Raw genomic sequence first — 16253 nt, forward strand, 5'->3', positions numbered from 1 at the left:
AATGCTCATTAATTAGCAGAACATATAATTGTCTCGGGCCCAATTCCATCTCCTTATCGTTGCAGGACTGAGTGTTTTAGCCATCTTTGGTCTCTCCACCAGTGGTTAATGCGTCTGACCAAGGACTTGGGCATGACCTTCGTCGACAATTTTGACTCCTTCTGGAATAAGCCTGGCTACTTTGTGGAAGATGGAATTCACCTAGGTGAAAATGGCTCCCGGCTGTTGTCATCAAACATTGGGAAGGGTCTTGGTCAACTAAATTGATGTGAGGACAATATTAGCATTACATGTAAGTCAGATTTTACCATCTCCTCTTTGGTCACTGTGAGAGTTCCACATGTTGTATCTGATAGTGGTGACATGCCTAACGGTGCTAAGCAGAGAAATGGAATTGCTATTTCATTTTTAATGTAAAAAAATGTTTTACCCCCTTTTTCTCCCCAATTCCGTGGTATCCAATTGTTAGTATTTCCTATTATCTTGTCTCATCGCTACAACTCCCGTACGGGCTCGGGAGAGACGAAGGTTGAAAGTCAGGCGTCCTCCGATACACAACCCAACCAAGCCGCACTGCTTCTTAACATAGCGTGCATCCAACCCGGAAGCCAGTCGTACCAATGTGTCGGAGGAAACAACGTGCACCTGGCAACCTTGGTTAGCGTGCACTTCACCCGGCCCGCCACAGGAGTCGCTGGTGTGCGATGAGACAAGGATATCCCTCCTGGCCAAACCCTCCCTAATCCGGGCGACACTATGCCAATTGTGCGTCGCCCCACGGACCTCCCGGTCGCGGCCTGTTACAACAGAACCTGGGCGCGAACCCAGGGTCTCTGGTGGCACAGCTGGCGCTGCAGTACAGCGCCCTTAACCACTGCGCCACCCGGGAGGCCCGGAATTGCTATTTCTACATTGTTTTCTTTTCCTAAAAGGTATAATCCAATCTTTGTGTCTCCTGTTGTTCTGAAATCTCAAAATAATCCGACTTGTATTGAAACTCCATGTGATTTTAAATGCAGAAAAGGTTTAACATTTTTACATCTTAACAATCGTAGTGTATTACCTAAAATGGATCATGTCAAGATCTGGTTCTCTCAGGCAGACCCTGATATTTTTTATTTGTTCTGAAACCTGGTTAACTGATAGAACCCTGGACTCTGAGGTTGATATGGATGGTTACAATGTGTTTATGACTGATAGGAAGGGCAACGGTGGTGCTGTTGCTATTTTACACAAATAATCTTATTTCTGTGTCTCTGTTAAGGTATCTTTACTTTTACTCAAGTAGGACAATTGAGTACTTTTTCCACCACTGATTGCACGCTCCTTGAGACATCTGTGGCATTGTGTTGTGTGACAAAACTGCACTTTTTAGAGTGGCCCTTTATTGTCCCAAGCACAATGAGAATGCTGTTTAATCAGCTTATTGACATGGCACACCAGTCAGGTAGATATATATCTTGGAGGAAGAAGAAATACTCACTAACAGGGATATAAAAAAAAAAACTATCATCATTATGACCATATCATTTTTTAAATGTTTAATTTTACGTTTATTTAAACAAGGAGTCACAATGAGATTAAACATTTATTTTACAAGAGAGCCCTGTATACATTACAACATAAACAGAATAATACCGAGGTGCACCGAGGTGGCAAAGGAATACAAAACTGTGTCATCTGCATAGAGATGAATGTTACAAGTATTAACAGTGTTTCCTATGTCATTAATATACAACGTGAACGACAATGGACCCAAAATCAAACCCTGAGGAACATCTTTTTAAATCTCAAGAAATTCAGATTTAACCCCATCTGTTAAGAAGGCCTGAGTTCTGTCGCTAAGATAATTCTGAAACCATAAACAGGCTGTATATCCCAGGCCTATTTTTGATAACTTCTTCAGCAAAACAGAATGATCAACAGTGTTGATAAACAAGGCAGCACAGCTTTTTTTAGCATCCAAGGTATTGACAAGATCATTAATAGAAATCGACTCAATTAAAGGTGAAAGTCACCCAGTAAAATACTCCTTGAGTAAAAGTCTAAAAATATTTGGTTTTAAATAGAATCATAAAACACGGGATGAGATGTTAAAAACTGTCCATTGTGCCAATAGATGGAATGCACTCACATGAGATTTGCCGTGATGTTGACAGAGTGGCATGGGAGGTTTATTTCTTAGACTGGGGTAAGATGTCAATTTTTGGGACACATCCTCAGTAGTGTGCCTTCGAATCAGTGGGTGTTTCGGCCTTTAATCACTAAACACCCTCATCAAAGGTGGCCAGCTAAAGGGTGATCAAGCCTTAGCTTGTGTCCCATGCCCAATTAAGATGTCCCACTGTACTATGCAAGGCAGGGGCGTCCTCTTCCCTGAGCCAGCCCTACAGCTGTCGCATACCTCATATGCCCTCCTCAAGTTGGAGGGATCTGAATTGGGTTCTCAGGTGGGGGTGGGGGGTCATGAAGTTATAGCCCAGCAAGGGTCCTTCCGTTTGATCCAGATCCACTGGCTGCCTCTTTCAGCTGCTTGAGAAACTGCTCTGACGGTCTGCTGCAGAGCCTGTCCATGGATTCCAAGTTCTTTCAGCAACCTGATGGTGGAAGAAGCCACGAATCCTCTGCATCCCACTTCAACTGGCCAGACTTTTGCATTCCAGCCACGCTGAGTTGCGTCTGCTGCCAACTCTGTGTAACGCAGTTTCTTACGCTCGTAGGCCTCTTCAACAGAGTTTTCCCACAGGACTGTGAGCTCTATGATGTACACAGCCTTTCATGAAGGGGACCAGAGTACAATGTCTGGCCTAAGAAGCAATCTCAGGTGGAAAAATGAGTTGCTGGCCAATATGGACAAGCATTTTCCAGTCCCGGGCCATGGCTAGGTGTCCAGTTTCTGGCTTCGTAGGAGGATGCTTGGGCCTTTTCGGTCCCTCCCGGATGAATGTTGTTGTTTTGATGGGATTGCTTGTTTTTGGAGGTATTGAATTGGTTGCACTCCTCTTGGTCTCAAGTGCTGCAGCCAGGCTCATGAGGACCTGATTGTGCCTCCAGGTGTAGCGGCCTTGTGAGAGGCTGGTCTTGCAACCTGTCATTATATGCCTGAGAGTCGCTGGAGCTGGGCAGAGGGGGTAGGTCGAGTCCTCGCCATACCATTGATGTAGGTTTTTTGGTGATGGAAGCACATCATAAACAGCTCTTATGATGAAGTTGATGTTGCTTGCCTCCATTTGCCAAAGCTCACTCCAGTTGATCTTTCCCCTCTCCAGGCCTTCCCACCGCATCCATTGCCCTTGTTTAGCAAGAGAGACAGCCTTTGTACTTCTTGCAGTCTCCTCCTGTCTGCGCACCTCCTCGACCACCAGCTTCCTGCGTTCAGATGTTGTTGCCTTATGGAACGTTGGTTTGCTTGCTGCCAGGCCAAAGCCTCCTCTTCCATGCTGGATATTCCCCACAATGTCTTGGTGTCTCAGGGCTGATGTTGCTTGTTGCACATCCTTGGATGATGTCCATTTCCGTTTAAGTTTGTAGGGGAGGTGCAGCCTTGCTAATGGTCTGGTCTTTGGAGTCCTTCAATGTCATCTGAAGTCTTACTTTAGAGCACTTGTACTCCTCCGTTAGACTTGTAAGAGGTAGTTCAAGGACCCCTTTGCCATAGAGGCCGATGTTACTCAGGCATCGTGGAACACCCAGCCATTTCTTCACGTATGAGGTAATGGTTCGCTCCATCCTCTCCACTGTTGTTATTGGGACCTCATAGACGGTGAGTAGCCACATTACCCGGGGGAAAAGTCCAAACTGTAGGCACCAAAGCTTGAGCTTCCCAGTCAGTAGGGTCGTATTGATATTGTCAAGACCGTCGGCGATGTCCTGCCTTACTTGCTGCACTTGATCTTTATCCCGGAGGCTTTCGTTGTACCATCTACCCGGGCTCTTGACGGGTTGCTCAGACACAGTTGGTATCGGGTCATCTCCAATGCAGAACCTCACATCTTTAAGCTGTCCCTTGACTATGGAGATGCTTCGAGATTTGCTTGGCTTGATTTTCATCCGAGCCCACTTGATGTTATCCTGCAGTTTTGCAAGTAGCCGCCTGGTGCATGCTGCAGTGGTGGTCAGTGTAGTCATGTCATCCATGTATGCTCGGATAGGTGGGAGACGGAGCCCTTCCTTAGTTCTCTCACCGCCGACGACCCATCTCGATGCCCTGATGATGACTTCCATGGCCATAGTGAAGGCCAGAGGTGAAATTGTACAGCCTGCCATTATGCCTACTTCCAAGTGCTGCCATGTTGTTGTAAAGTCAGGTGTTGTGAAACACAATTGCAGGTCTTGGAAATAGGCCTTTACCAGTGTAGTGATGGGTTCTGGTACGTGGAAAATGTTGAAGGATTCCCAGTTCATGGGGAACTGAGCCTAAGGCATTGGCCAGGTCGAGGAAGATGACATAGAGGTCGCTCTTGTCCTTCTTAGCTGTTTGGATCTGGTGCCAAATCATACTAGTATGTTCCAGGCAACCAGAGAAACCAGGAATGCCTGCTTTCTGTACAGATGTATCAATGTACTTGTACCTTCCCATATAAGTGGACAGCCTCTGTGCTATTATACTGAAAAAGATCTTCCCTTCGACGTTGAGAAGGGAGATTGGTCGGAATTGACCGATGTCTGTCGCATCCTTCTATTTCGGGATTAGCACACCACCAGCCCTTCGCCATGCCTTTGGTATTATATTTCCTTCTGCCACACTATCCTCATGAGCCTCTAAAGAAAGCGTAAAACATCCGGGGCGTTCTTGTAGAGCTTGTATGGTACTCCATTGGGCCCAGGAGCCGAGGCCGCTCTTGCTCTTCGGACAACGTTCTCTACTTCCCTCCATTTTGGAGGGTCGGTGTCCAGATTGAATTCTGGTGGTTGAATAGGTGGGATGTCATGTGGGATGATTATTTGCTCATGCCTTTTCATGTCCTGGTGGACCTTTTCCAGAAGTTTTTCCAGTTCTGGCTTTGGAGTTTTTAGGATTCCTCACTTTTCCTTTGCGAAGAGGTCTTTGACAAACTTAAAGTTATTTTTATAGAACCGTGTTCTTGAGTGTTCCTTAAAAGGTGAAAGTCACCCATTAAAATACTCCTTGGGTAAAAGTATTTGGTTTTAAATATACTTAAGTATCAAAAGTAAATGGAATTGCTAAAATGTTCCATAAACCATTTAAAATTCCTTATATTAAGCAAACCAGGCGGCACAATTGTTTTGTTTTTACGGATAGCCAGGGGCACAATACAACACTCAGACATAATTTACAAACAAAGCATTTGTGAGTCAGCCAGATCAGAGGCAGTAGGGATGACCAGGGATGTTCTCTTGATAAGTGTGTGAATTGGACCATTTTCCTGTCAAAATGTAACGAGTACTTTTGGGTGTCAGGGAAAATGTATAGAGTAAAAAGTACATTATTTTCTTTAGGAATGTAGTGAAGTTAAAGTAAAAGTTGTCAAAAATATAAATAGTAAAGAAAAGTACAGATACCCCCAAAAACTTCTTAAGCAGTACTTTAAAGTATTTTTACTGAAGTACTTTACACCACTGCGTGCAATTGGCATGCTGACTGCAGGAATGTCCACCAGAGCTGTTGCATGTTAATTGAATGTTAATTTTTTACCATAAGCCGCCTCCAATGTCGTTTGAGAGAATTTGGCAGTACGTCCAACCAGCCTCACAGCCGCAGACCACGTGCCCAGGACCTCCATATTTGGCTTCTTCACCTGCAGGACAGTCTGAGACCAGCCAACCGGACAGCTGATGAAACTGAGGAGTATTTATGTTTATAATAAAGCCATTTTGCGGGGAAAAACTCATTCTGATTGTCTGGGCCTGAATCCCCCATAGGTGGGCCTGGCTCCCAGGTGGCTGGGCCTATTCCCTCCCATGCCCACACATGACTGCGCCCCTGCCCAGTCATGTGAAATCCATAGATTAGGGCCTAATTTATTTATTTCAATTGACTGATTTCCTTATATGAACTGTAACTCAGTAAAATCCTTGAAATTGTTGCATGTTCATATTTTTGTTCAGTATATTTAGAAAATCACATACATGTCTTGCTGGCATAGCCAATATTTCTAGCTCAATAATGTTCACTCAAACAACAACCCTGCAGAAAGCTGCTCATCAATTTTCTCAATAGTCCAAGCAATCACATTAAACCAACTCAAAAAAGTATGCTTTATCCTTCACCATATTGTAAATAAAGAATGTTTAATTTAACTAGCTATGTAAGAATGACAAAGTCAAAAATGAAGCTATGAAATGACCTGGGATCTGATCTCCCTACCTAAATGTCTTCACATACCATATCCAACGCTGAGGGGAGGACGGCTCATAATAATGTCTGGAACGGAGCAAATTGAATGGTATCAAACACATGGAAATCCAATTATTCTGCTCAAGCCATTACCACGTACCCGTCCTCCCCATAAAGGTGCCACCAACCTCCTGTACTGTCTTTGATATCATGGCAAGAAAGCTACACTGATCCAGGATCAGCGAACACCCACCTCCAAATTATAAACGCCACGTACGATTCAGTGCAACCTACCTTGATAGCATAGCATATCCTCAATAATTTGACTGACAGTGTGTGTGGCCTAATAGAATAACTATGCGCGCCTTCAGAAAGTAGGAAGGGAAATTTTATCCAATGGCAACTACCCAATTTAGCTGTCATGCCATGCTGTCAATGTAGGATTTCATTCACTTGCTATCTGACACTGTAAACAAACGCCTGCTGGCATCAAGGAGTGAACGAGGATAAATGATCAGCTCGGGAGGAGACTAGTTAGCTAGCTAAATTAGCTTGACAGGGTTTCCACTAGATAGCGCACAGCCACAAAATGGCTATATCGTAAAGATTAATGAAAACATAATTGGTGTTAATGTAAGGTTAGGCGTACGGTTAGCCCTGTGGTTAAAGTTAGGTTTAAATTCTCGTTTTAAGAAGAGACGTTTTAGAAATAGGCGGGGTTTACGACTTTGTGACTGTAGTAACGACCGTTTGACGGATTCCGATCAAAAAGTAAGTCCCGCTGTGACATGAATTGTTTTGAAGCTATTGTTATTTCGTTAATGAGACAGGTAACCAGACTCCAATAAGACAGATACCGCAACTTCTCGATGTGGTCAACACAAGACCCCGCATCACTGTTATTTAGCTAAGTAGCTAGCTTGGGGTGGAAATGAAAACCTCATAATTAGCTTCAAGCTAACTGTCATTAGATTAGCTTGCCATCTACCAGCTAACTGTTAGCTAGCCAGCCAGCATTATCACTACTAGCTATGCTATTGGTCACAGTGAGTCTGCCTGTAAAGTGTAACGTTAGCTAGACGACTAGCTATTGAACCGCTGATGATTTAAGTTGTAGAACGCAAGTTAGTTAGATGACACGCATCACGTCCTAGCTAACATGTTATTAATAGCGTAGCTAGTTAGCTGCTAGCAGGTAGCTAGTTAGCTATCGATGGCAGACACGTCGGCAGTGGACAGGAAACATATGGGGTTGGGGCCATGGAGATAGCTAGAGCAGATGACCTGGTGGGGAGCGTGGTGAAACAGAAGTCATTTTGAGTCAGAGCCTATACAAGACAAAGTCATGTTACGATATATCAGTTATCCTGTTAGAACTTTTGTGCAGAATCCACTGAACTGTTTTAGGTTCAGCGTTCATGTTGCAGCAGTGTGTAGGAGGGAGATTCCAAGATGTGTGCAGGAGGGCATGGGTCAGAGGACTGTGTAGTTTCGGTGGATAAAGTTGTCAACTGTAGGGGTGCTCCTGTTGCTGGGGCCCGGAAGTGTCCGGTGCGAAAGAGGCGGGTTGAAGTGGTCAGTGTAGTGCTGGATGGTTGAGGGATCCTGAGATGGTCTCAGTGAGTAGTAGATTTGGGCCACAGAAGGATAGGGCAAGGAGTGAGTTATGCTTTAGTAAGGTTGGCTTCTTAGCGTTCATAGCAATGGTTATCAACTGTACTGCAGAAATGGAATGTAAATCACAGGAAATAGATTTTGTTGTGGCAGCTGCAGAGAAGTATTTGGGTTTAGGAGATTTGACTTCAGAAGAGTTACAGGGTGTGTTGAGGGGCAGTGTCCCATCCTCCCAGGTTTTTGGCATGGTGCAGGAACAGATAGGGTCTAAAGTAGTGGAATCGGGTAAGTCGCTCTGGATAAGAGCGTCTGCTAAATGACTTAAATGTAAATGTATGTAAATGGGTAGTGGGTTTTTAATGAGTGTAGGTGGCAGCTGCAGAGATTTTACTGCAAAATAGTTAATGGGGTGGTGAAATAGCAGTGGTGATTTTAGCATCTAAATCTTGGTGGGGCAAACTCCCCCCAACATTTTTGGGATATATGCCAGCAAAGCCACTACAACAACACTAAATAATACAGTAATTGCACTATAACGGTGACAAACAGTGCCCACTAACTTTTAGGGCCTACATAAAGCTGTCCCAACAGCAGAGTTTTCTTTCAGCACCATGGAGTGAATCCTTACCACACCTGGCTATCAGCGGAGCCTTGTCTGGCAGTGAAACAGTTCATTCAGCCTCATTTACTGCCTTTAAAAAAAACAGCTGATATAGCTGACTTGCTTACACAAATGTGGTTTCTACTGACAATTGAGATGTACAAACAATGGCATAAGGGAACCGAAGAGCGGCTAAGAGGCAATCCGTAATTTCGATTAAGACATTAATTAGCGAGCTAGGATGGACGAAGTCAATATAACTATTTGTTCAGCACTTTTTAAAAATGTACAGCGACCAAATTCAGAATATGGGCTGTTCTTACCGTATTCTCCCTGTACACCAAGTCAGAACCGTAGGATAAGTCAAATGGACATATAAGCAGTACAATATTTGATGATTGCATTTCTCTAAAACAGGCAATACGCTACATGTGCACCACCAAGTCAGAACAGTAGTCTAAGTTATGAGGGGGAAAGGGACCAAATTATTAGTGTGAGGCACATGGGCTACTAACAGCTTACACTTAGTATTACTTTCTTAGCTACAGTATAAATACGGTGCATTCGGAAATTATTCAGAAATTATTCAGACCCCTTCACCTTTTCCACACTTTGTTACATTACAGCCTTATTCTAAAATGGATTAAATCGTCGTCGTCGTCCCCCCCTCAATCGACACACAATACCCCATAATGACGAAGCAAAAACAGGCTTTTGCAAATTATTGAAAATAAAAAGCTGAAATATCACATTTACATAAGTCATCTTACCCTTTACTCAGTACTTTGTTAAAGCATCTTTGGATGCGATTACAGCCTCAAGTCTTCTTTGGTATGACGCTTCGAGCTTGGCACACCTATATTTGGGGAGTTCCTCCAATTATTTTCTGCAGATCCTCTCAAGCTCTGTCAGGTTGGATTGAGAGCATTGCTGCACAGCTATTTTCAGGTCTCTCCAGAGATGTTCGATCAGGTTCAGTTCCGGGCTCTGGCTGGGCCACTCAAAGATATTCAGAGACTTGTCTCCAAGCCACTCCTGCCTTGTCTTGGCTTTGTTTTGATACAGGTGCATGATAATGGTCCATTCTAAATCAAAACAAATTTCACACATATATATTATTTAGTATATGTAAAGACAATATTATATCAAGGATAGTCTGCTGGGTGACAATATTAGCCTATCACTTGTGAATTATATAATATTACTTGTGAATGATGCCCAGCATAGGAAACAATGCCTTTTTTTGCAACTTTTTCGAAACATAGTTGCACACCTTATGTAGCCTAGCCCATAGGCCTATATGTTTTGATAAGGTTTGTATCACAACTAAAGTGTCCCCAAAAATTCTTAAAATTAAACACAATCTGCTTTACAAGGGGTGTAGAGCCTAACTGGCATACATAAGCAGCACGTGAGTTTCAAGTTTGGGGAGGATAATGTTCACCATAAAAATGCACCTTTATATTAAAAGCACTACATGCATAATTGCATTTGTGGTCACTTTTGATAATGGTGTTTTCTGTAAATGGAACATTCGCGTTTATAGCCTGTCCACATTTCTGCACTGCAAATAGCCTCATAGTTTATCACCATTTTTAAGCTAAATGTTCTGATCTGTTGCGTCAGCCACAATGCGTAAAAATGTGTTTTTTTAATGCTAGTGGTTGTATTAATTTGGGATCTATCGCATCCCACAACTGTCCCAGACTATGTTTCTTGTACAGAGTAGAATAGGTCGACTTTTGTACTATGGGGGATAGTAGATTGACATAGGCTAGTACTTTTGCTTTCATTAAGCCTACTCATCTTGTTGGCTGACGAAAAGTAAATGTGGGCAATTCTTCCAATATCTTCAATATGCACCTCGGAATTGGATAAGCACGCGTGCCATTGCATCCCCGATGTGTCTGTCTTCACTTGTAGCCTGTGAGAAAGACCCGATCACATAATGGAGAGCCATGTGAGTAAGGGGAGATTCGGAGCGCACAACGTAGTAGGGCACAACGGCCACATGCCGCAAAGGGGATGCCGCCGTAACATTCTAGGTATTATCAAGTACTTGTCAAATTGTGAATGAATGACTGATGTAGTCTGTAAAGCCTGTGCAAAAAAAAACAAAGCAGAGATCATGCCTTTCAAGCGACTTCTTTCAAATCATCATTAGTCGCATCATGTATTAAAAATCAAAACATATAGCCCAACGTTTGTAGAACAACTAAAATTACATTAATAACTCAATTAAGCATATAGGAGTAGCTATTTCTTTGTTAACCGCTCAACACAGAATAGCCGCATGTGCGCAATCAGCTTTGTTCAATTGTATTCTTCATACTATAAAATAATGCCATGGAGTTGTATGCAAATCTTGTCTGCTAAATAAACTAGTAAGCAGACCGGAACTGTCTTTTTTCCCAAGAACAAACTCCAGGTGGCAGTATGCCCCCTTTCAGTTTGTTTACCAACTCATAGAAGTAGTAGTAGGAGGAAATGGACTACTTCAAAATGGACAAGCCCGTGTGTTCAGAGGACACAATGGGATAGATACAAAGAATAGTCCTCTGTCTTTCTCTATGGTTGGGGCACAGCCACTGAATTTGGGGCAGAGACAGGTGTTTTCTATCATCTCTGGTTGAAGTATTGCTTGTCATGTGTTGTTGTGTCTAAGTGCGTCTTGTGTCTCCAGATGTCTTGGAGCCAGGTATTCCACACCAGCTGCCTTGTGCTTCTGGTACATCTGCTCTGCCTGGAGGCAGTGCCCATCAGTCTGGACAAGACCAAGGTGAACCAGCCAGAGGACAAAGCCTCAGAGCCACCACCAAGTGTGGTAAGAGTTTGTGAAGGATTACATACCAAGCAAGCAAGGTGGAGAAACATGGCAGGCAGAGCAGCCCTAACAGCCATGAAAAAAGCAGTCATTTGTGCTACCAGTACAAGCTCAGACCAGTTATACCAGCTATATTCTCTAACATAATTTATTGAATTGTAACGTATACAGACTGAACTGAAGGTTTACGGAATGATGCATGAGCTAGTATGCATGTTATGCATACTACTACAACTTACTACTTTATTTCATGTAACAGGACACTGGACTCCACTATGACCGTTATCTCAGGGAAGTCATTGATTTTCTGGAAAAAGACCAGCATTTCAGAGAGAAGCTCCATAACACAGATATGGAGGACATCAAGGTATTCTAACTGTGTCCTGCTCATTCTTGTTGTTCTTACTCTCTCCTTGAGTCATTAGTCATGAAAAATGCAAAACAGCAGCAGTATGATAATCATTACATCACGTTTCCTACAGATGGGGAAGCTGGCCAAAGAGCTGGACTTTGTCAGCCACCATGTAAGGACACAACTGGACGAGCTAAAAAGGCAGGAGGTTAGCCGGCTACGGACACTGATCAAAGCCAAGCAAGACATTGAAGGAGGGAACGGTATGCTGTATAAAAGACCATTAATATGCCTTAAGCGTGTGGGCAAGTGACTAAGAAGTACATTTGAGGGAAAGGACTCAAAAAGGAGGATGTGATTAGTGTAGTGTCGGTGTTGAGTCACCTACTTGTGAAACATTATTCTGAAAATCTCTGTTTCGAATCACAATAGTGATAGCAGAGTATTACAGACAACAGTAACGTCTCACTTAAACCACTAATTGGCAGGATTACAGGCTAGTATAGATGCACACAGGGTGAGCTTTGACCAACGCACCCTGCCGCACTGGATAACTATTACAGTTCCAATGTCAGGTCATCACATTTCGTATTGTGTTATGACTGTTAAACCTCACTCACAGATATGGCAGTAGACCACCAAGCTCTGCTGAAACAGTTTGAGTACCTGAACCACATGAATCCTCACACCTTTGAAGTGGAGGATCTGGACAGACTCATCAAATCAGTAAGTATAATGTAGAATGCATGGTACGTACATACAGTAGCTTACTAAAGTACCTGTAGTCCTCTTCTCTTCAAGACATTTTAACTCTCATCCTTCATTTGACCACAAGGCCACAAACGATCTGGAGAACTATGACAAGGAGCGCCATGAGGAGTTCAAGAAGTATGAGATGACGAAAGACCATGAGCGAAGGGAACACCTCAAGACTCTAGACGATGAAGGGAGGAAGAAGGAGGAAGAACATTACGAGGAGATGAAGAAGAAACATGCAGACCATCCCAAAGTCAACCACCCAGTAAGTCCAACTGCACTTGGATGCTATGTTATCTCTGTGTTTCAGAGCTCAATCTGTTTGTGCTCACATATGGTCTAGCCAGTCTCTAGACCATGGATGGGCAAGTTTGATGGGGGTTGGTGGGGACCACAAAAAATCTGAACTCATCATGAGGGGCCACAGTGGCTCGAGGGTCTGTATCTAAATATGTTTACCTGACATAAGAGAAAAATTGCTGATTCACAACCACATTTCAAAATGGGATCTTGTGTATTCTAACTCCCAGCAGTAAGTTGAGACTATGAATGAGTTCCTAAACAACTGACTGTAGAAAACATTGACACCTACTCTTTCCATGACATACACTGACCAGGTGAAAGCTATGATCCCTTATTGATGTTACCTGTTAAATCCACTTCAGTGTAGATGAAGGGGAGGAGACGGGTTAAATAATGATTTTTAAGCCTTGAGATAATTGAGACATGGATTGTGTATGTGTGCCATTCAGAAGGTGAATGGGCAAGAAAAAAGATTTCAGTGCCTTTTGAACGAGGTATGGTAGTAGATGCCAGGCGCACCGGTTTGAGTGTCTCAAGAACTGCAACGCTGCTGGGTTTTTCACGCTCAACAGTTTCCTGTGTGTATCAAAAATGGTCCACCATCCATTTCTGCTCTAGACCTTCCCCATACTTAATGATTTAGCTCAAGTGAGAGATTTATTTCTAACAGGGCACTAACATTTTTTGCTGTGCAGGGCAGCCAGAATCAGTTCAAAGAGGTGTGGGAGGAAGCAGATGGTCTTGACCCTGAAGATTTTGACCCCAAGACCTTTTTCAAGCTGCATGGTAAGTCCTCATCAATAGACATCACAGGCGGGGGTCAGGGACATCCATCTCAGAGTTCCTCAACATTCTCGCTTTTTGAATTGTCAGATTCCAATGGAGATGGCTTCTTCGATGAGCAGGAATTGGAGGCATTGTTTACGAAGGAGGTAAAGATTTGTCCTATTCTTTTAATGTCTCACCTGAAATGATAATGAAACGTGTGCATGTATAGATAACGGTATATTCTGTGGACTCAGCTGGAGAAGATCTATGATCCTACCAATGAAGAGGACGATATGGTGGAGATGGAGGAGGAGCGCCTGCGTATGAGAGAGCACGTCATGAACGAGGTATACTGTTGTCCCGGTTGTGAACCTTACATACTATATTCCCATGGATTGCTAGCACTGAAAGTTAGAGATTGGTTTCATTGATATAATGAAATAAATAGTTCACATGGTGACTGATCTCACTGTTTACAGGTGGACACCAACAAAGACAGACTGGTCTCCTTAGAAGAGTTCCTGATTGCCACAAAGAAAAAGGAATTCCTGGAACCAGATAGTTGGGAGGTGTGGTAGCCATATCTATTTAACTCTCATTCATACTGGCCTACTTTTTATACTTCAACATTATAACTCATTATTATGAAACGGCAAGAGTAACAAAAACCATACCATATCTCTAAACACTCCTACATTCAACCACACTGTAATTATGTTGCTTTTCAAATCAATAAGGAGAGGTAGAAGGGTATGAACTGACACGTCCTCCTTTGTTAGACCTTAGAGCAGAACCAGGCCTACACAGATGAGGAGATGAGGGAGTTTGAGGAGCACCTGACCCAGCAGGAAGAGGACCTCAAACAGAAAGCATCAGACCTCCAGAAACAGAGGGATGAGTTGGAGAGGCAACAGGAACAGCTCAACTCACAGAAAGTAGAGCTTCAGCAGGTACAGAGTGGGCAGTGGTAGAACAGACACAACCAATAGGTTCTCTATTACTGTAATGCACTTATTTTGTGTGGTATTGTTATTTTTGACATGAGCTGACATACTTTCCTACAACCATTAATCTGCTTATCCATGTTTGTCTGTGGTGTTTCAGGCAGTAGAACACATGGAACGGTTGAAAACCCAGAAAGTTGAGCCCCCTCCAGAGGTTCATGGTGAGTGATAGTTTACCCCAATTCCATTTTCTCTTTACTGGTGTGCCGTGTATTTTTCCGAATGTAGTGGTGACTATGGAAAATGGATCTCAAGATGTGAAAAATGCAGCGATGGGACAAGACTGTAATTACCCATTGGATATCACGAAAAAGGGATACAAATATATATTTTTCAAAGATGTAAAAAATGAACTGTATTCAAAACTACTCTCTTTTTCAGTAGAAGGGAATGCTATCCCAGAGCCACAAGGAGAGTACCATCCTTTTCCCCTGGGCCACCAAGATATGTCCCAAAACCACCCGGGTATGAAGCAAGACAACCACCTCCAGAACCAAATACCCCACAACACCCAGGATTTGTCCCAACCACGACTCCAAGATCTGCCCCCAGGCCATCAGGCAGTGCCATAGGGCCAACATTACTTACCATAAGGCCCCCATCAGAACCAGACCACTCAACCCCAGCTGCCAGATAAAACTCTATAGACAACACCTCTGGCTCCATGGCCCCCCACCCACAGACCTTTACAGTACTTATATACCTCCAGTCCAGTGTGCAGAGGTCCCTCCATATGGGCATGTGTACCCCGTTATCCTGAAAGAGTTAACTGAAAACTGTTCACACTGCTATGCTTTATCTTGGCCAGGTCGCAGTTGCAAATGAGAACTTGTTCTCAACCAGCCGACCTGGTTAAGTAAAGGTGAAAAAACAGCTGGAGAACACAGGTGTTTACAGTATCTCTGCCCACTTGTGGATATCAATTTGAGCCTCCAAGGCCTAGAAATGTTTTCTACGTTTGCGGTCAGGGAATTTGTGTTATAGAGTGCATATATGGTATGTGATGTATTGGTCATAATTGATTACCTAAAATGCAGAGCTTTGGTGGAATGGTTTTGGTTGTGTCAATGTCTATATATTTTGGAACATTGTTTTTAATTAGTGCTGTGTGATGTCATGACAATTAGGCCTAATAATTGTCAGGTCACTTCACCTGAATAATGATGTTGTGAAATGTACGGATTCCTGAAAAGGCTCCATTTCAAAAGGCACTGAAAATGGCATTGGGAGCATTATGAACAGTAAAGACAACTGTCTCATGGAACAGAATATAATATAAAATACTTTCTTTTTTGTATGGGTTCATTCCTGTGTATTAAATGGCATTAGCTTGGCCACCACTTTATTTCAATTCCACAAGTCTGATAATAGCAATGTATGCTAATGTTGGCACTAATCATTGGAATCCTGAGTGGATTGCAGTCTTATTTTGTGGTACTTATACTATAGCCAGCTCTTTGGATTATCTTAATTGATGTGCAAATGTAAGACAGTTGATGATCTGGTTATTTCTGTAGAGATTATAGGCAATCATGTCTTGTTTTCAAGTTTGTGCTTGAATGAGGCTGTTCCTAATGACCTGTAGGTGTATCTTGGCCAAGGCCAGTACATGTATTGATACCAGGCAATGATGTCTACCTTTTGTACTCAGCCCATCACCCCCAGAGTCTGTCTTTTAATGGGCCTTTTTGTTTTACTTTTACCAAATTCTGCTGGCTAGAGCAAATGCTCTT

General features: G+C 43.1%; 1 protein-coding gene across 2 annotated transcripts; it reads left to right on the forward strand.

Moving 5' to 3' along the window:
- The first annotated feature begins 6752 nt into the window (after positions 1 to 6752).
- On the forward strand, positions 6753 to 15855 carry LOC124035621 (nucleobindin-2-like). 2 transcript variants are annotated; one of them, XM_046349163.1, is made up of 13 exons: positions 6753 to 7069; positions 11197 to 11337; positions 11597 to 11704; positions 11820 to 11952; positions 12312 to 12415; positions 12525 to 12710; positions 13444 to 13534; positions 13622 to 13680; positions 13771 to 13863; positions 13996 to 14085; positions 14296 to 14466; positions 14621 to 14681; positions 14905 to 15855. In XM_046349163.1, the coding sequence occupies exons 2-13, from the start codon at positions 11197 to 11199 to the stop codon at positions 15090 to 15092; spliced, it is 1425 nt and encodes a 474-aa protein (XP_046205119.1). In that variant the 5' UTR covers positions 6753 to 7069; the 3' UTR covers positions 15093 to 15855. The 2 variants fall into 2 exon arrangements, with proteins under 2 accessions (XP_046205119.1, XP_046205118.1); XM_046349162.1 differs by having other exon boundaries at positions 6754 to 7069; positions 14902 to 15855.
- Positions 15856 to 16253: the final 398 nt, after the last annotated feature.

The sequence above is a fragment of the Oncorhynchus gorbuscha genome, linkage group LG05 (genome assembly GCF_021184085.1).
Source record: "Oncorhynchus gorbuscha isolate QuinsamMale2020 ecotype Even-year linkage group LG05, OgorEven_v1.0, whole genome shotgun sequence".
Taxonomy (NCBI): Eukaryota; Metazoa; Chordata; class Actinopteri; order Salmoniformes; family Salmonidae; genus Oncorhynchus; species Oncorhynchus gorbuscha.